Genomic DNA, 19,323 nt, shown 5'->3' on the forward strand with positions numbered 1-19,323 from the left:
TCAAGTCCGTGAACTTGCTGCTGAGCTGTTGCTGTCCCAAAAATATAACTATTCTAACACGAAACCCGACTGTCTGGTGCCTCGTCTCCCCGTCTCAGCGCCTGGGGAGATCGTCGTGAGGATAAGGAACGAGGCGTGGTCGATCTGTCCCTATCGCATACATCGTTCTGGCTTGACCTCCTAATATCAGGCGGCCGAAGATACATCCATGGAATCGAATGTATCTCGTAGTCAAAGTGGACGCGGCGGCGGGAAAACATCTTTGACATTTCCTCAGCGCGTACTCAGTCTGCATCGGCCAACTATTCCCGTTGGTAACCGATAAGATGTATAAGATCGGGTGCCTTTCGCTGAGCACCTAAAACGGACGACTGTTCTCGCGGTCAGCGATTCGATCTCTCAAGTATTACACTACTGTGAACTAGGTAATACCTAGGTAGGGTGTACTCGAATCCAAAGCCTTAAAAAACATCTGGCAAAGAGTATATTTCTAAAGAAGATAGAAGGGTCGTTAAGACTTTTCGGACGAAAAATCTACTAGAAACAATGTATAAGGCAAATCTAGTGCGCAATATAATACACCAAAACAGTCACAACACCGACTCACGTCTATTTGGAGGGAGCAATCTCGACACCACCGGTGGCACCGAGCATGCGCTTGATGTCTCCGTAGATGGCGAACTGACCGGCAGTGATGGTACCAATCATGAAGAGACGAGCACCGATACCGGAGAAAGAGCCCTTAAGACCAAGCTCCTTGGCGATCTTGATAAGGCGGGAGGTGGTACCCTCACCAGGGAGACCCTGGGTCTTGTTGATCTTGCTCAGCATGGTGTCAGCGGGCTGGGAGACGATGGCAGCAGCGAAACCAGCAAGGAGACCGGAACCAAGGTTAACACCAGTCTTGCCAGCGTCAGAGAGGGTGTTCTTGTCGACAACGCCGTAGATAGCCTCGGAGAACTTCTCGAAAGCGACGAACTTGGCCATGGTGTAAGGGACCCTGGAATAATTAGTTTAGAGACCGCCAAAGCAACCACCGTGCTGCTCGGACACTTACTGCTTGAAGAGAATGGGACCGAAACCAGAGTAGAAAGCACCGATACCCTCGTTCTTGAGGATCTTGGAGAAACCGCTCAGAAGACCGCTGGCGAACTCGGGCTGGGAAACAAGACGGATACGGGTAGCCTCGAGAGGGCAGAGGGCAATGTCGGCGAAGAATTCAGCGGTAGCGGAGGAGGCAAGGTAGATAGCAGTGCGGTTCTTGGAGGCAGACTCGATACCGAGCTGGTTGATCCACTGCTGCTTGAAGAACTCGTAACCACCGAACTTGAAAGCACCCTGGAGGAAGTAACCGGCGGCGGTAGGACCGAAACCAGTAAGGAGAGCGCCAGCACCCTCGTTGGCAATGACCTGGCGGAAACCACCGATCATACCACGGTTGTATGTGACGGGGTCAAGCTGGATACGGGTCTTGACGCTGTACGGCGCGAAAGAACGACGAGTTAGCGCTTTGTTTGAGGCTAAACAAAGACGACGGATCGCTCGGAAAGGCGCGCATGCGCGAACAGAGGCGAACAGGCGCAATGAGAGCGACTTACACATCGACGGGAGTAAGAGCACCGTGGGTGATGGAGCAGCAGACAGCACCAGCGAAGGCGAATCTGGAGTAGAGCTGGAGCCCAGAGAGCTGGGGAGCAGGGGCAGCAGCGGGAGCATCGATCTTAGCGGCCATTGTGAGGGATGTATGTGATGGGTGTTACACGGGGAAGAAAGAAAAGAGAAAACGGAAATGAGAGATGAGAAAGTGAAGAGTGGAGACGGATTAAGCGGAGGCAATTGAGAGGCCTTGCAGAGGATAGGATGGGAGAAGAAATTGAAGCCAGGCGGGAGGTTGGATGTTGGAAGGGATGGCGACAACTTGGCCGGGGGCTAGGGAACCCGCACCCGAAAACTTTTCGCTGCTTGGCCGGCCCACCGCTGCTAACTCCGATCGCCCGGTCAACGTTGACATCCTTAAGAGGTTACATCATCGGGAAGTATTCTGAAGCTGAATAAGACCCAGAACCAGAATCGATTCTATCATCTGTCTACTACGTACCGACAATTATTGGAATACCCAGGCGGAATTGCTCGGGCGCGGCTCGAGCTCGGAGGATTGTTCGTCGAAGTCTCCAACCTGCATCTCCAAGCACAGAGGAGTCTGTGCCAAACACCTCTAGCTCAAGAAAGTCCCATCATGAACAGCTGCGTCATTTTATTGTTGCCAGCTGTTGAATAGGGCAACGAGAGCCTCAGGCGGCGATTACGGAAGCAGAACCAGAACAATTTGATTGGCGCACCGTACCGGATCTCTCGCTTCTGATCTATACTCCGTAGAACACATGGCAACCTTCGCGAAGGCCTGAGAGGAATATGAACCTTACTCATCACAATCTCCGGATCTATCAAGTTCAATATATGGGCCGCTGATACACAAACTGCCTTCATCAAGTGCTAGGCTGACGTGTCTTGCATGCACGCAAGGCGTTTTCAATGCAACGCGATGACTATTCTCGTCATCTCAACAACCCGCCATCTGTTGAGTTTTGATTCTTATAAAAGCGTACAACACCGCGCATGACTAGGTCTTCTCACGGATAGCATCGGATTTATCTTAACTTGCAATGTTGCTTCGTCTCTTATGCGACCACTCTTTCCGCAGGAAGAAAAAGCAGCTACGGCGAGAAATCGAGGGTAGGTAGGACTTCATGCATTTGAGATTATGCGCATTTGTTTCAGAGCACTGACGAAAATTTGTGGCGTGGTAGAGGAAGCTGAGCATCTTCATGAGCTCCCGTCATGGATTGTCCCCGACAACTCACTTATGTTCCAGGCCTTTGAATGGTATGTCCCGGAAGACAAAGCTCATTGGCGGCGACTTCGACGGGCATTACCCACAATGAAGGCTCTGGGTATAGATAACATTTGGATTCCCCCTGGGTGCAAGGCAATGAACCCGTCTGGCAATGGGTACGACATCTACGACCTCTACGATCTCGGCGAGTTCGACCAGAAAGGGTCTCGGGCGACAAAATGGGGAACCAAGGAAGAATTACAAAGCTTTGCTTCTCGCGCACAAGACTTGGATATTGGAATCTACTGGGATGCTGTGCTCAACCACAAAGCTGGGGCTGACACCACGGAGCGGTTCCCAGCAGTCAAAGTGCATCCACGAGGTAAGTATATACAGTTACTGGGCACTGGTTATACTGGTTACACTGGCTGATAACCGCTGTGGATGATAGACCGGAATCGAAACCTCTCACCAGCAAAAGAGATTGAGGGCTGGGTAGGGTTCAATTTTCGTGGTCGTGGCGAGCAGTATAGCTCAATGAAGTATCATTGGGTTCATTTTACCGGCGTCGACCGGGATGATTCCCGAAAAGAAGAGGCAATCTTCAAGATCAGCACCCCTAACAAAGACTGGGCTGCGGACGTTAGTGAGGAAAATGGCAACTATGATTACCTCATGTTTGCGAACCTCGACTATTCCAACCAAGAGGTGCGAGATGATGTTCTCCGTTGGGGCAATTGGATCACCACCCAGCTGCCTCTCAGAGGCATGAGATTGGATGCAGTGAAGCACTACTCGGCCGCATTCCAGAAGAGTTTTATCGAGACACTTCGTGGCGGCCCTTTAGGGGAGAAGTTCTTTTTCGTTGGAGAATATTGGAAGGGCGAAACCGACATCCTGCTTAGTTATCTGGAACGCATGGATTTCCAGCTCTCACTGTTCGACGTCCCTCTCCTTAACCGGTTCTCTGTCACTTCACGTACTGAAGGGGCCGATATGCGGCAAATATTCGAAAACACTCTTGTCCAGAAGAGCCCTGAGCACGCTGTTGTAAGATGCCGTGTCTAGCTAGCTGATGACTTGCTGATCACAGGCTACTTAGACATTCGTCGCGAACCATGACACGGTAAGCTTGTTTGTCAATGATGCTCTGGTGGCGGTTAATTCGAATACATTGAAGCAACCAGGACAGTCACTCGAGGTATTTAAACGGCGTGACTTATCTGTGACTTACTGACGACTACTTCAGACTCCCATCGCGCCATTCTTCAAACCACTTGCATACGCTTTGATCCTTCTTCGAGCCCAGGGACAACCCTGCGTTTTCTATGGAGACCTCTACGGCATTGTTACGGACAATAAGCGCCCCTCCGAACCTCCATACGCTCGCAGTCTTTCAGTTCTCATGCAGGCACGCAAGCTGTATGCAAATGGGGCGCAGAGGGACTACTTTGACAAGGCAAACTGCATTGGTTCGTGGAGCAGAGCTTTTCCATACTTATGCTACATACTAAAAAAGCCCTGCTCAGGCTTCGTCCGTTATGGAAACTCCCGCCATCCGCATGGTCTTGCTTGTATCATGAGCAACGCAGGCCGAGGTCGGAAGCGCATGTTTATCGGCCGTAGCCATTCTGGGGAATGCTGGACAGATATCCTAGAGAACCGAGCAGAAAAGGTTACGATTAATAGGAAGGGTTACGGGACGTTTCCTGTTGCAGCGCAAAGTGTGAGTGTCTGGGTGAATTATTCGACAGAGTGTAGGGAGAATCTTCATAAATCTCTGTGCGTACTCGACTCGAGTGTTCATCTAATACCAGCTAACATGCAAGTTCAGCGATGATAACATTTATAGTCATTAACATATCCTTCGCTTTTTGATTAGCTGGCGAGGGAAAGTTTGCCGGGCCGCTCATTGCTTGCAGGTGGAAGTGATATAGGGCGTCAAATGCCACCTGTATAGAGTTTCGACCTGTAAACTAACGAACCATACTTGTACACCGACTAAAGTAGTAAGGAATACAGTATACACATACTTTTGATTTACGAAAGCCTCCCCCCGGCCTGTGCCCTTTATAGAACAGGGACCAGGGCTTGGCGTTGATCTCCTTAATAATCCACCGACAACAGCCACAGCCACTTTCTCCCGACAGCAGCTAACAACCATCACAGTTCTCCCTTGATTTATGATGAAAGCGAATCGCCATCGCACAGTGCAAGCTAGTTAGCCCTGGTTGAGAGTTGCGCTCTCATCGTCCGTTCCTTTTCCCACCTTATTATGATCTGATTACGTCTCGCCATGTCTCCGTACTTTGGGCTCCAAGCCCTCCCTTTCCTTCTGTTCCTCCTTTTCGCGGCCCTGGTCGCGTCAGAACACACATCCAACTGGGCTGTCCTCGTCGCAACCTCCCGTTTCTGGTTCAACTATCGCCATCTCGCAAATGTCCTGTCACTTTACCGAACGGTGAAGCGCCTCGGGATTCCCGACTCCCAGATCATTCTCATGCTTCCCGATGACATGGCCTGCAACCCACGCAACGCCTTCCCCGGGACCGTTTACAGTAATGCGGATCGCGCGGTTGATCTATACGGCGATAATATTGAAGTAGATTACCGGGGATACGAGGTTACGGTGGAAAATTTCATCCGTTTGTTGACCGACCGACTGGACGAGGATGTTCCCCGCAGCAAACGTTTGGGGTCCGACGCCGGGAGCAACGTGCTCGTTTATATGACGGGACATGGAGGCGACCAGTTCCTCAAATTCCAGGATGCTGAGGAGATTGGCGCGTGGGATCTGGCGGATGCATTCGGTCAAATGTGGGAGAAGAAGCGCTACCATGAGCTGCTGTTCATGATCGACACATGTCAGGCGAACACTATGTACACTCATTTCTACTCGCCCAACATCATCGCGACTGGGTCCAGCGAGCTCGACCAGTCGTCTTACTCTCACCATGCGGATAACGATGTGGGTGTAGCGGTGATTGACCGCTGGACATATTATGTGCTTGAGTTCCTTGAAAACCGGGTAACAAGCCTGGATTCGAAGCAAACGCTGGGGGACTTGTTCGATTCGTATGATGAAACGAAGATCCACTCGAACCCCGGCGTACGATGGGATCTCTTCCCTGGAGGCGAGCAGGAAGGCCGCCTTCGAACAGTGGTTGACTTCTTCGGAAACGTCCAGAGCGTCGAAGTTGAGAGGGCCGATGCTGATGAGCCAGGTTCCTTGAAGGAGGACCTTATCGAGATTGCGCAGCTTGTCGAAAAATGGCGGGCATTTTCCCAGGACTACGCTGCCGCCAACAGCACATCCCATCATGAGGTGGCAAGAGACTCACCTGCGTATGAAGTCAAGAGGAGGAATGTCGGTCCTGCAAAGTTGAGTGAGGAGACTCCTTGGGAGAAGCGCTTAATCGGGCTGTCAATCCTGGGAGCGTGTGCTGCCATCTGGTTCACTGGATCTACCTTAGGCGGGACCGTGGCCTGATCCAATTGTACTCGTGTTTTGTCTTATAGAATCTTGGATATTCGTTTTAGCCTGCTATTCAGGACATCTACTCCGTACAGCATACCCGTTACTGCCTGGCATTCGTCCACCGGGCTAGAGGAAATTTAGAAGACATTCCAATAATTATCGACTCCACGGTACATCAGGACATTAGTCAACGCTGAAATAAAAGACCATTATTAAAAAAAAGTAATTGCATGTCGTCGCTGTCAACCTTGAAGGAGGCTTGGCGGCGGACTCCGCACGTGCGGCACGCCCTGGACGCGTCTCTGCGCGACCAAATCGGGCTTCCTTACAGTAAACTGAGCCAACACAAGCGCCCGCCGCCCTTTACATCCAGGCCTGTTCTGTTCTTCCTCTATTCAATTATAGGGCCTTGAGAGGCCTCAGTCTTCTACCACAATTTCCCTCATTTTTCTCTTCTCTATGCTCTACTACCCCATTCTTATAAATGTCCTCTCGACGCGTTGATATACCACCACCGAAAGTACCGACTCGATCGACCGTGGCCTAATACAGGCAAACAGACACACTAGCCGGACAGCCAGACCATGTATCTACCGCGCCAACTAATATCCCATCTCTACCTCCAGCTCCTCCGCTCACACCACCCTCTCTCCCCGCCGGTGTTGATCCTCGCTGCCCTCGAACCAGACGCTCTCTGCGCGTGCCGCATCCTAACCGCCCTTCTAAAACGCGACTACATCCCGCATAAGATCCATCCTGTTGCTGGGTATGGCGATCTCGCACGCGCCGGCGAGGAGCTTGTGCGGCCCATGCAGACAAGCAACGGAGGTAGCGGAGGCGTGGTTGTTTGTCTGGGAGTCGGCGGACTCGTGGACCTCGCTGAGATATTAGGGCTTAGTGGGGATGATGAACAGGAAGGGACGGATGATATGGGCGGCGTGGAGGTCTGGGTGTTTGACGCAAGGCGGCCGTGGAACTTGGCAAACGTCTTTGGCGGCGGGGAGGGGGCACAGCAGGACGGGGGTGCGGCGCGAAGGAACACTCGCGGCGTGGATAAAGGGTGCATTACGGTATCGTATAAGTTTGGGAGTGGAAATGGGGGCGTGGTTGTTTATGATGATGGGGATATTGAGGAGGAGTTGGGGAAGGAGAGGGAGGCTTACTGTGCGTTATTGGATATGCCCGAGGTAGATGAGGAAGCGGACGATGATGATGACGAGGATGATGAGCCACCATCAAGTACGGACTCGAAGAAGCGCAAGTCATGGTCCCGGGAAGATGATGAGGACGAGGAGTTCGACGATGATGATGGGCCGCCTCGGCAGCGACGGCGGAGTAACTCTGTATGCTCGTTCTTTCTTGAACGAGGTGCCCATTGATTGCTAACATAGACTAGGGTTCCTCTATAGCTTCGTCACCGACCCGAACACGAACGCGCACTGGACACGATTCCTCAAACTCGTCGCGCTCTGTTACCCCCGTATCAGACTCGCCCTCGCCCGTGCAGCCAAAACAGCCATCCGCACGGTCATTGAGACGACGGCTACTTCGATTAAAGCGCAAGCACGAGAGTATATTGCAACAGTACTACTCTTCCGGTACTTCCTACTCCGAGCCTATATCCTCGATCATGTACTCCCTTGCGTCGGAACTGGGCCGTGAAGACAACGACCTCCTTTGGCTGGCCATTGTCGGGGTATGTAGCTTGGAACTTAGCGGCCGTACTATGTCCGGCGTGGGTGTCTCGAGTTCATCGGAGTCTGGAGGCCTAGCGGGATGGGGTGGAGAGCGAGGAGAGCGAATACGGCAAATATTACGCGACGAAGTCCATCGATTAAACCCGCCAGACCCTAACGAGCAATACCGCGACATTCGCGGGGAAATCTCCGGCGTCATTCCTACTACTGCCCGATCACCCACCGATAAGTCTATCAGATTGTCTCCTGAGCCTCGGTTCATCCTCGTTCGACACTGGTCCTTATATGAGAGCATGCTGCACAGTCCATACCTGGCGTCTAGACTACATGTATGGACGGAGAACGGACGTAAACGGTTGCATAAGCTGTTGGCAAAGATGGGAATCAGCCTGACACAATGTCACCAAAATTACACGCATATGGACATGGAGCTAAAGCGCGTTCTACGGCAACGATTGCTCAAGTATGCACCAATGTACGGGTTAGATGGACTGGTACCTCAAGAAGCTCCTGGTCATGCTGTATCACGGGAAGGTTGGGGTTTTGTACGGTGTTGGGGCTGGAAGGCTTGTCTCTCGGCGACGGATGTAGGCGTCATGGTGGGCGCAATCCTGGAGGTTGGATCCGAAGAGGTCCCAGGCGCATGGGATACGAAGCGTCTACCCCGGATAAGGAGGATAGAGGGCAGTTCTGGCCCCGAGGAAGCTGATTCGGATCCATCGAATCTTCTTCCACGATTCTGGACGGCGTATGATGCGCTGTCTCTAACGTCAGAATCGCCTACGCTTCTCATGGAAGCGTTGCCTCTTGCCCAGCATCTACACCGAGCTATCCTTCGAACGGGCACATCACTACTCTCGAAACATCAAATCAGACACTTACGGGCCTTCCGCATTGCGGTTGTCAAAGACGGCCCTGACGTAAAGCTTTTTACGAACCCGGGAGCATTGACCAAGCTGGCATTGTGGGTCGCAGAAGCCATCCGCGTACAAGAACGAGACCGAGGCGATGCTATCAAAATCGGAAAAAGGCGAGCGGCGGGCACTCCGCTCGTGCTTGCTGGACTTGACGAGGACCGGGGTCTCTACGTTGTGGTCGGTACCGGTGGCGGGGGCGGTGTCATTGATTTCGCTGCCATGCATAAGCGTCGTGAAGAACGGCGGCTAAAAAGGGAAGGCAAGGAGAAGAAGCGGAAGGAGAAGGAAGAAGCCCGAGCGAAGCGTGCCGCCGAGCGAGCTGCAAGGGCGGAAGATGGCGAGGAAGATGAAGAGGAGGAATCCGAAGAGGAAGAGTCGTCATCGGAGTCCGAATCCGAGTCTGAAGATGAGCAAGACATGCGCGGCAACAAGCACCTCTTGCGCAACCGATTCGGCATCGCCTTCCAGGAAGTCGTACAAGAGACCAACACTCGGGTTCGCATTGATAGCTTCGAGCACTGCGTGGTCGAAGTGCAGAAGGATGACCTGGGTGGGTTTCTCGAAGCCCTTAGTTTCCGCAGTGTGGTTGGTTGAGCATACCCCCTCGTTCGTTTTGTCTATCTTGATACATCTGTCTATCTGCTAATCCTTTGCCTCTTTGTGTGCCGGGCTCATGATATACTGATGGCGGTTTTGGTTTATTGGTTTCATGCTCTGGCGGACGCTGGGAAACCGATCTCGCTAAATGTTTTATGATGTTGGATCTATACAGCCATTCATTTGCGTCTCGCTGGTTCTTTTGTTTGCGGAGTGGTTGATTTTCTGTTCCTGACTTTGCATCTGCTCTTCGTCACGACCCCTTTGCATCATACATATTCTGCACATGCCCTGGCGCTACCGGTGTTCTCCTAAGATTTCGACCTACTAGCATGAGAGGAATTGACTGTTAGACATCATATCCCGAGTATTTGATACTCTCCATACTCTTCGGACCAACTCCGATCAACCCCGCAGAACTGTCCGACCCCTCATCTCCATACAAAACCGCCTCCACCATCCCTCATCTTTCTTCAACAGTCCAGGAACAGTACTTACCACTCAAGATGACTACATACTCTCCGCTACCTCGCGCCCAAACCCTGGCCTCCCTCCCCCCAGAATATCCCTCCAATGCCCTCTCCCAAATCACCACCTTCCTCTCCTCAACCTCCACACACCTGCGCCGCCTCGTCGTCCTCGACGATGACCCAACAGGCACGCAAACCTGCCACGATATCTCCGTCCTAACAGTCTGGGACATCCCAACTCTAACCGCCGAATTTCGTACCAATTCGCGCGGATTTTTCATCCTAACGAATTCTCGCGCCCTCCCGCCCGCAGAAGCAGAGACCCTCATTCGCGAAATCTGCCAGAATGTCCTCGCTGCCGCCCTGGACACCGGATTAAGCAAGGATAGTCTAGACGTCGTCCTCAGAGGCGATAGCACGCTGCGCGGACACTTCCCGTTAGAAGTCGACGTCGCGTTGAACGTATTCGACGCTGGCTCTGGGGCTGATGCAGTTGCGCCAACATGGGTTCTTGCGCCGTTCTTCTTTCAGGGTGGGCGGTACACAATCGACGACGTGCACTATGTCCTAGAAGGTGAGGAACTGGTTCCCGCGGGACAGACGCAGTTTGCGCGCGACGCGACGTTCGGGTATAAGAGCTCCAGTCTGCGGGATTATGTGCTTGAAAAGGCACCCGGGCGGTTTACGCCGGAGCAGATCCATTCTGTGACATTGGAAGATGTTCGTGTTGGTGGGCCTGAGGGTGTAAGGGATCGTCTACTGAGATTCCCGGCTGGTGGTGTGGTGATTGCCAATGCGGCGGCCGAGTCGGATATGCATGTTTTTGTTATGGGGTTGTTGCTTGGTATGTCTTTTTCCTGTTTTTTTTTTTTGCTTTCCTTGGCCAACATGATGGTGACGATGTGCTAATATAATGGTAAAGCCGAAGCCAAAGGCTCCCGCTATATCTACCGCACCGGCGCAGCATTCGTCTCAACTCGTCTCGGAATCCCGTACAAAGCGCCCATTACAGCAACAGAGCTGCAACTGCCCAATCCGCGCCAAACAGGTGGGCTTATCCTGGCCGGGTCATACGTGCCCAAGACAACGGCGCAGCTCAAGGTACTCACCGAGCGGCGCGGCGATCTACTCTCCGTGATTGAGATGCGGGTTGAAGACCTCATTGCCTCAAAGGACGGCGCGGCGGAGGTGGTCAAGAATGTCATCGCACAGACGGAGAGCAATCTAAAAGCCGGTAAAGACACGCTTGTCATGACGAGCCGGGGCCTTGTGACGGGTGACAACGAGCTCTCGTCGCTGAAGATTGGGTCGAGGGTTGCGGAGGCGCTGGTGGCTGTTTTGGAGGGGATTGAGGTACGGCCGCGGTTTGTTGTTGCTAAGGTATGTATCCATTTCTTCCTATCAATTCTCCTCTTTTGATACCATGAGAAAGGGGCTAATGATGGCTTAGGGTGGAATCACGTCCTCCGACGCAGCTACTAAGGGTCTCCGAATGAAGCGGGCTTTGATTGTTGGACAGGCAGCAGCGGGCGTGCCGCTCTGGAGGTGCGATGAGGGGACCTCCCGCCATAGGGGTGTGCCGTTTGTGGTCTTTCCAGGGAATGTTGGGGGTGAATCTACGCTGTGTGATTTGGTTGAGGCGTGGAGCTGAGCAGTCTCCTTTAAAGAGTGTAGGCCATAGAATTAGGGGTAGAACTTGTATTATGGTTCCGATGAGATCAGAAGAACGAAAAGCCGTAGACCCGTCGATTGTGGATTGCGCCAGATAGTTGCTAAGCAACAAACCATGTAAAGATCAGGAACAAATATTATCGACTAAGTGGCCCGTGGGCCACGAGAATATCACCTTCATTGAACTATTTAACCTAACTACAAGGCACCTGAAAACGAAAGACAACAACAAAGTACGTACAGCGGGTAGATAACCTGCCAGATGACGCCTAGTCTAATATATGCAAGTAACGTGCCGTGACAGGAAGACTCGTCTTCTCGAGCTGGGCCGCGTCTCTTCAACAAATAGAGAGGTTTGGTTTTGTTTTTTTCCGTAGCCAATTTGAGTCATTTAAGATGGACCGAGAGAAAGACTTCACAACTGGTGGTGCAGAGAAAGGAAATGGCAGCGGGGAAGATACACCAACCTTGTATAACATCTGACATCAGGCGAGTCACTAGGTCACTGTGTTCCTTATAGTCAGAGTTAGCGCAGTCTGGTTTGTCATTATGTTTCACCCTTGAATTTGGGGGTATATGGCGCCGCGATGTTTTCTCACGACCTTATGGGGACCTGCCCCGACGTGCTTATTTTTTTGTGTACTTTGTGTCTCGGAATTGGAACGCTTCACGCAGGTGTGGCGGTGGCGGTTGCATATGCGTCGCTAACTTGCCGTTTTGCAGCGGGAGTTGAGGAGTCCTAGAAGCAAGGTTGACATTAGTTATAACTAGAAGTTAGACCTCTCGGGCACCATGCGACGCGCGGCAGCCTGAATTTAGTATAGAGGACTCGCACGATAGACACCGCAGCAAGGTCTGACTTTAAGCATGCACTTACGTCCAAGGAATCGAAGCTTCGTTTCTGCCCGCCCGCTGGCGCTTTCTTGATAACTTTCTTCTTGGGTCGAGTAGGCCGAGTTTCACCCTCCTGAAAAAGGTCCTCAGGCAGATCGTAACTGCATGGGAAAACCTTAGATGAGGCTTCAGCGAAAAAGCGAAAGGAACTCACTTGCGAACATGAGTAATGGAGAGATCGTTGACACCAGGCTGGTACCCAGGCCACGATGTACACATGGACTTAAAAAACTGGGCGTCTGACGAGATATCCAGAGATCGGGACGCTCCTGTGAAAAGTCAGTGGGTTCAGGTACGGAAAAGTGGCACACATACCTGGTTCAACCGGCTTCAACTCCATGCCAATATAGTAAGTCGTTGTATAGACTATCCGACTGTCATCAACGGCCGTGTTGTCTGCAGCAGCAGGCACTTCGGTGTCTTCTCTTCCGCTTTGAGCCGCAGCCTGGTGAGCCGCATCTTTGACTTCGTCTGTCGTCTCCGTTTTGGTGCCCTTATCTTGGTACTTGAGGGAGCCATTCTTAACCGCATCAGCTTCTTCTTCAGTGTTGACGATATGTGTCCTCTCAAAGCCTTTGGGAAATGGATGAGCCAATGCAATTGTGGATTTACGGTCCAATGCTCCGACCAAATGTCTAACCTTGGACTCCACGAGACCGGACCAGACTGACTCGGCTTCCTTCGTTCTACTAGACGCAGTGACTCCAAGGTAGTACTTGTAGTCGCTAGTGAAGAACGAGTGCTTTGTGAAAAGATCATTCCACGTTGCCTGCTTGGCCCAGATCTTGTCCACAATATCGCCACCACGCTGGAGCTCCCGGAGGATTACAGCCTTGGTGGACATCGAGATGTTATGAGTTGCGCACATGGACGGATAGGCAGGCGTGATTATGGGCATTAGGTGAAAGCGGTCGCCGTGATAGATCTTTCAACGCATTAGAATCTGGGCCAAACAAGGTGATATTGTCGGATGTGTTTACCTTTGGGTTCCAGATTTTCATCTGCAGAGGGCCATCTTCAATCGGCTTCAGTAGTACCGGCTGAGGCCAAGCCCATTTGTTCATGATCCGGAAGAATTTGCCCACAATCACCGAGCCGGTCGCTTGGGGATACAGCTGACATACTCGTGCTACCAGCATAGCCCAAGCAACGCCACCTGGAAACCCAACAATATTAGAGTAAATAGCTCGCCCTATGACGTAGATAGTTAGCATCAGATTTTGTAGACCATTGGACGGCGCTTACGTTGAGCCCACAGCTTGATTGCGCGCAAGGCAAGGCGGAATGTCTTTTGCTGCGGTACTAATTCCAATATCTCGTCTGTTACACGAGTGCCATTGAGCGACCGTACTTCCTTTTCATCAAGACCTCTTAGGTAGTCATTGTTCTTCAAATCAAGGTTGAGGGGAATCGACGGCACAATCAGACGGGCGAAAATGAGATCAATGCTGATACCGGACAGTTCGAGTTTTATTAGAGGTACAAACGCATCAGGAACCGGTGTCATCTTCTCGATCGCGCCTTGAGGGGCCATGCTTTCGAGCAAAGGAGGAAATTCGGCGAAGAAGTCATCGATCACCACGTGTTTCGGTCCAAGGACGAGAGTATCGATATCCGACCCTTGAAGAGCGCATCATCAGCACAGTCGCTAAATTGATATCTATAAATATAGCCTACCAGGCCCATAGACTCCGAGGCGATAACTGCCATAAGTGAATATCTTTCCTCCGGCGGCCTCGACTGCTGCTTGAGACAGACCCTTTTTGCGACTAACCAGCTTGACGAACTCGGTCATGACACGCTGTAGGAGCTGTAGCACTTGTTTTCTATGGAGAGATAATAGATCAGAAGCCACGCCAGATAGAAGGTGTGCGATGTCCTCCTACCTGCGTTCAGTCTCCGCCGGGCTCTCGAAGTTGTTCTGAAGCTTGAGCTCTGCGATGAGATCATCGTTCGCTGACAATTCCTGCGCGGTCGGTAATGTGGTTGAGATAGGAGGCGTAACACCCCATTGTCGAGCGGTGGACGGTGCTGCTGCCATTGCGACTATTGATGCCTTGTGTTGGCGAGTTCCGAGTGCGGAGACCGGGAGAATTGGAGTAACAGAGGAAAGCAAAGGGAGCGGGAGTTGGAGCAGCGAACAGAGGAAATAAAATCAAAAACAAGAAAGGAACTGAAGTAAATAGAGCAACCGAAAAGAAACCAAGTCAAGGGAAGGTATCAAGTGAAATCGATCGATGAGCGCGTCAGTGAGAAAGCCCGAACTCTAAAGGCTTCAGACTTCAGGTGGTTGATGGGGTTTGATCGCCGCTGACTCAGCTCCTGGGGGGCACCTAATATTGACTATCACATGATCTGCTTCAATCTCCGGAGTACGGAGTATTTTAGTTCAGACCAACTCGAGCAGTGACAATATTGCTACCTATGCATCATTCAAATACTATTTGGAAAACTAGTGTATCATGCCACTTGTACAACATTGATAGGTTTCAATGTTGAATTTCTGGTATTATCACGTCAAGCGCATAGGAACTCCCCACCACCACTAGTTCTGTTGAAAGAAACTCCCCACCACCACTAGTTCTGTTGAAAGAAACTCGACAATTGTTCATCAAGCCATTTCACATCATCCTTACTATCACCAGGGCCCCCAGCCCAATCTGAGAATAATGTCAGGTGGATCTCAAGCATGGCAGGGCATTACTTACGGCCCCAAATTGACGGAAAAACACGAAGAGTGCCGACTCCTGGGCTCATGTTTTTGACTTCATATTCGGAGTCTTCTGGCCTGCACTGGTTTCAGCTCTGATTCTTTCGTTAATAGTGTGAACTTACGGAAAGTAAAGATCAGTTCTTGCAGGCAACACCAGCGTTTTTGCTTTGATCGCTGCTAGGGCTTTTTCAAAGTCGCCATTGTACGGCTCTTGCTTGCTGACATCGCCATTCTGCCAAGTTTGCGCCATCGCCAGAAGGTTTCCCGGTTCTAAATAATGGGGCCCATTAGGCCAGCTAGCTCTTTGTCAAAGGGGAGTTGAGTACCTTTAGAAAGAGCCCAAGCCTCCCAGAAATTTTGCATAAAGTCTTCGAGGTCTTTGTATCCCAAGTCGCTTTCATACAGCCTCTCCCGGTAAAACGCCTGAGAGAAGCCCCTGCATTCAACAGAATCTTAGGATCACGCAAACCGGGAAAGATGACCAGTCTCACCAGCCAGCATAACCCCTGCCAAATGCTTTGAGTCCGACTTCCTTTTCGGCCTCGTTCCATGCCCTCAGCGTCTGTCCAGAAGCAAGTACACCACCTTGGCCAGATCCCGCAGACTGGATGCCTTTCGCTGCTAGCAGAGCACTCTTGACGCCCTCGAGAAACACCTGGTTGTGAAGGGATGTCTTCGCCGAACCGCAAAACGGCACAGCCAGGTCCATAAAGTCAGGATACTGTGTGGCCCATTGGTAGGTCTGAGCTCCTCCCATCGACCACCCGATTACAGCACGCAAGTGATTTATTCCTAGGTGCTCGGTGACAAGCTGATATTGAGCACGGACGTTGTCGTAGAAGGACACTTTCGGCCACTCTCCTTCAATTGGGTAATTCGAGGGCGAGGTCGACTGGCCATTTCCGAACAGCGCGGGAACTATAATGTAATAGTTCTCTGGGTTGAGAGTCTTGTCTTGTCCTATGAGCCAGAAATTGTCCGCAATGGCTGGTCCTTTGATTAGCATTACTTCTCACAGTGGGACTTGTTACCCTCCCAGGACATAAAACCTACCCCCAGAGAACCATGTGGGATAGACAATAGCTGGAGACGTTGGATCTCCGAAGGTCTTATAAGCTATATGGGCATTGATAAGCTTCGAACCGCTCTGGAGCTCCCAGTCTCCGAGTCCGAATATCCCGTAGTCTTGCGTGGCCATTGTTGTCTGCTCTTGATCTTTGAGAATCTCCAAGATGCAAGGAACGAGTGCCGATGTTGGGAGAAGCTCCTGCTTGATACAGGCAGATAAAGTGGAGTGAGGGGACCGAGTGAGGGGTGAGTCCTTGATATCTCCAACCCGTCACAAGACCCTCTGGTCACGAGACAGCGATTGGTGTCTCCTTGAGTAACCTATTTAACTAGACAGACATGGCACTCGATTGATTTCTCTCTATATCATTGCGTGTATTTCCATATCTGCTCAATGACTTGTGCTTTCAAGAATAAACGGACCGAACATTTGCAGTTCGATTCACGAAAAAATGATCAAATACGAAAGTCTCTTTCATGTTCGAAGACATGGATGGTTGGGCACTACCAATCTCTCGGCTATAGTTTGTAGAATGCCCCAACGCTTGTCCTCCATGCATACTGCGGAGCCACCACCTTCAGCGGCCGACACCTCAGAGTTCCCCCTCGACAGCAGTACTAAGAATAAGAGGATCAGAGCAAATGCTGCGCACAACATGTTGGGTTTGGATAAAGGGCTGTGGATGGTTTGTCTTATTATGCTAGAGTCCCATCAAAATCAGATATGTTGACCTCATGGCCCATGCGGCCATGTCCTGACATTTATCTGGGGAATCCCGGCTTTTTATTCTACCCCATGTTTGTCAGCTTCAGCCCCACCTGCAACTATGGCATATGTATAGCTTTATACTCTCCGAACTGGTGCAGCGTAGGAGATCCATAGCATAAAGCCGGCCAATGTCTAGCTGCCTTCCAACCTATCACTTCACGCCACCGGAACCTCAATATCTTGAGCACAGAGCAACATTGTTCTCAGACAAGGAAATTGGGCTGCGATAGCCATTGCTGCTAGAAAAACAAACTCTGTACAGAAGACTAAGAGCGGGTACGGAAACCGTATGTACGGATCATCAATATGAAGAAAGTAGGAGATGGTAGGCAAGAATTTCGCTTTAATTGGCCAACTGCTTGCTGGCTTGCTGGCTTTTTTAGGTTGTTAAGCAATTGCTGGCGCCCTTAACACAAGCCATCTCTGGTTCAACTTCCAATCACTACAAGCTAACTCGAAAAGAAAGCAAAGGCTCCTCTAACACCAGACAGGCTCTCGAAGTCATCTTCAGGGAACATTCTTCATTCAGCGGAAACTTTGCCTCCAGCACCTATCCAGGTCTCTTTGCTTGCTTGCCTGAGTTGCTTTTACCATTCCAGTCATTGTCACAGTCCGGCCTGGGTTTGATACAATCCGCGAAACTCGGTGCAAGTCACCATCATGGTCAGTTTCTCATCATTACAAGGTAGAATGTACTAACCCGTCGTATTAGGCAGGAGCGACTCTACAGAGCCTCCCGGTCGAAGTCCTCTCTATCGTCCTTCAAAATTTGTCTGACCTGAAGACCCTCAGGTCCGCTGTTCATTCCTCACTGGTCTTCCACGATGCGTACCTGGCGACTCGTTATGGGATTCTACGCACACTTCTTGAAGCTCGACAGGACGGACTAGTCATACAATCAGACGCAATGGCCGCTATCCGCTCAGAAGGTCTATGTGCTACAGAACTAAGCAACAAGGAGGAGATTATCGCGCTTCTAGACCGCCGTCGACGATTGATCTATGACAAGCCAGACGTGGAAGAACTGGGTAAATTATTACGCCTTCATGAATTGGCTCTATGGTTTTTGGAAGACTATCAAAAAACCATGAAAGCCCCTGATTGGATAGGAGAACCAAAATGGAGCCAGCTAAAGCCACTCAAGCTTTCAGTCGACGAGAGACGGCGCTTTCTCCGGGGGTTCTATCGCCTGCAGATATGGGCCAATATATTCGGTAACGCCATATGTGAGTGTAACTCTTTCAGGGAATATCCATGGGACCTGCTTTGGAATGGTGTCTTCACTGCCAGCCGACGATATGATGCGCCTGTTCTTTCTCACTATGCCGCCGTGGGAGATAGAGGAAGTGTGCTGCATATGGCAACTTCTTTACGACAGGCTAGAGCCAATGTATGAAAAAGCTGCAGATCAGTATTGCGAAGAACATCTAGAGTTACCGTATGATATCAGCCACTCGCCACTGGATTTCTTCCGAGAGTACGGTGCTGATGATGGATGGGCTACGAGAAACCGTTTTGACTGTCTGGCGGCATTAGTCACAAAAGGTCCCAAGTTCGTTTACAGCATCCTGACCAAACGAAACGAGGAAGTCTTGACTTGCATATGCGACAATATCAGGCCGAACATCAAGCATTTTGAATGTTTGATGTCGCTTGAGAACCCTTTCAATCTTCATGGAAGCAATCTTGCGGACCCTCTCCATCCCCAACATCTTCTCTATCCCGCAGACTGTTACGGCACTGGCAATATTCAAAGCTTCAAAAATCTTATCAAGACACTGCCAGTAGAAAAGCGTCCGGGTCCCTGTTGGCTGTACGGTTGGTCCTTGCCTGGTCACCCCTTCATCATTAATGATGCATTTCTTGCTCATGTGCTTAACACTGGACTTTGGCATGGCCCTTGGAAATGGGGATACGCTTTCTGGGACCTCAATCGCGTGGCTGAATGGACAGTACCGGATTTCAGATTTGCTGGTTAGAATATCTGGTTCCTGTTCTAACCCTTGACAGTCGACAGCGGGGGAAATGCTGTCTCAGGAAAGAGGACCCGGCTATGAAGGCGTCCGAGCTTGAGATCGAGGCGCAATGAGGTCAATGATATCTTTCAGGAGACTTGCAAATATATTTAGGCTCACCTGGGCAGTGATAGCATTAAGTCTACCTGAGTAATTGCGATGAACTGAGTTTTCCGGTAGATCTGTAGCCTGTTCCTCTCA

The 19,323-nt window shown here is 51.0% G+C and overlaps 8 protein-coding genes across 8 annotated transcripts; 5 read left to right on the forward strand and 3 right to left on the reverse strand.

Annotated features, from left to right (window-relative positions):
- Nucleotides 1-609: 609 nt before the first annotated feature.
- Nucleotides 610-1,732, reverse strand: DSM5745_01915 (putative mitochondrial phosphate carrier protein (Mir1); the record flags this gene model as incomplete). Its single annotated transcript, XM_026743931.1, has 3 exons — nucleotides 610-1,000; nucleotides 1,058-1,477; nucleotides 1,599-1,732. 3 exons carry the CDS (start codon nucleotides 1,730-1,732, stop codon nucleotides 610-612), a joined length of 945 nt encoding a protein of 314 aa, XP_026607094.1.
- A 1,206-nt stretch (nucleotides 1,733-2,938) lies between these two features.
- On the forward strand, nucleotides 2,939-4,692 carry DSM5745_01916 (uncharacterized protein; the record flags this gene model as incomplete). Its single annotated transcript, XM_026743932.1, has 6 exons — nucleotides 2,939-3,215; nucleotides 3,285-3,883; nucleotides 3,936-4,034; nucleotides 4,083-4,305; nucleotides 4,363-4,615; nucleotides 4,668-4,692. 6 exons carry the CDS (start codon nucleotides 2,939-2,941, stop codon nucleotides 4,690-4,692), a joined length of 1,476 nt encoding a protein of 491 aa, XP_026607095.1.
- Nucleotides 4,693-5,129: 437 nt separating this feature from the next.
- DSM5745_01917 (GPI-anchor transamidase) lies at nucleotides 5,130-6,323 on the forward strand (the record flags this gene model as incomplete). Its single annotated transcript, XM_026743933.1, has 1 exon — nucleotides 5,130-6,323. One exon carries the CDS (start codon nucleotides 5,130-5,132, stop codon nucleotides 6,321-6,323), a length of 1,194 nt encoding a protein of 397 aa, XP_026607096.1.
- Nucleotides 6,324-6,895: 572 nt separating this feature from the next.
- Nucleotides 6,896-9,519, forward strand: DSM5745_01918 (cell division control 45 family protein; the record flags this gene model as incomplete). The annotated part of the gene is made up of 2 exons (XM_026743934.1): nucleotides 6,896-7,654; nucleotides 7,708-9,519. The coding sequence occupies 2 exons, from the start codon at nucleotides 6,896-6,898 to the stop codon at nucleotides 9,517-9,519; spliced, it is 2,571 nt and encodes an 856-aa protein (XP_026607097.1).
- A 509-nt stretch (nucleotides 9,520-10,028) lies between these two features.
- On the forward strand, nucleotides 10,029-11,643 carry DSM5745_01919 (uncharacterized protein; the record flags this gene model as incomplete). Its single annotated transcript, XM_026743935.1, has 3 exons — nucleotides 10,029-10,836; nucleotides 10,915-11,372; nucleotides 11,443-11,643. The coding sequence occupies 3 exons, from the start codon at nucleotides 10,029-10,031 to the stop codon at nucleotides 11,641-11,643; spliced, it is 1,467 nt and encodes a 488-aa protein (XP_026607098.1).
- A 687-nt stretch (nucleotides 11,644-12,330) lies between these two features.
- DSM5745_01920 (polynucleotide adenylyltransferase) lies at nucleotides 12,331-14,598 on the reverse strand (the record flags this gene model as incomplete). The annotated part of the gene is made up of 8 exons (XM_026743936.1): nucleotides 12,331-12,402; nucleotides 12,541-12,658; nucleotides 12,712-12,826; nucleotides 12,873-13,482; nucleotides 13,538-13,749; nucleotides 13,803-14,177; nucleotides 14,235-14,383; nucleotides 14,444-14,598. 8 exons carry the CDS (start codon nucleotides 14,596-14,598, stop codon nucleotides 12,331-12,333), a joined length of 1,806 nt encoding a protein of 601 aa, XP_026607099.1.
- Nucleotides 14,599-15,134: 536 nt separating this feature from the next.
- Nucleotides 15,135-16,468, reverse strand: DSM5745_01921 (homoserine acetyltransferase family protein; the record flags this gene model as incomplete). The annotated part of the gene is made up of 6 exons (XM_026743937.1): nucleotides 15,135-15,217; nucleotides 15,266-15,345; nucleotides 15,393-15,540; nucleotides 15,597-15,706; nucleotides 15,762-16,257; nucleotides 16,324-16,468. 6 exons carry the CDS (start codon nucleotides 16,466-16,468, stop codon nucleotides 15,135-15,137), a joined length of 1,062 nt encoding a protein of 353 aa, XP_026607100.1.
- A 1,546-nt stretch (nucleotides 16,469-18,014) lies between these two features.
- Nucleotides 18,015-19,086, forward strand: DSM5745_01922 (uncharacterized protein; the record flags this gene model as incomplete). Its single annotated transcript, XM_026743938.1, has 2 exons — nucleotides 18,015-18,333; nucleotides 18,515-19,086. The coding sequence occupies 2 exons, from the start codon at nucleotides 18,015-18,017 to the stop codon at nucleotides 19,084-19,086; spliced, it is 891 nt and encodes a 296-aa protein (XP_026607101.1).
- Nucleotides 19,087-19,323: the final 237 nt, after the last annotated feature.

This window comes from Aspergillus mulundensis (genome assembly GCF_003369625.1).
Source record: "Aspergillus mulundensis strain DSM 5745 chromosome Unknown scaffold_1, whole genome shotgun sequence".
Taxonomy (NCBI): Eukaryota; Fungi; Ascomycota; class Eurotiomycetes; order Eurotiales; family Aspergillaceae; genus Aspergillus; species Aspergillus mulundensis.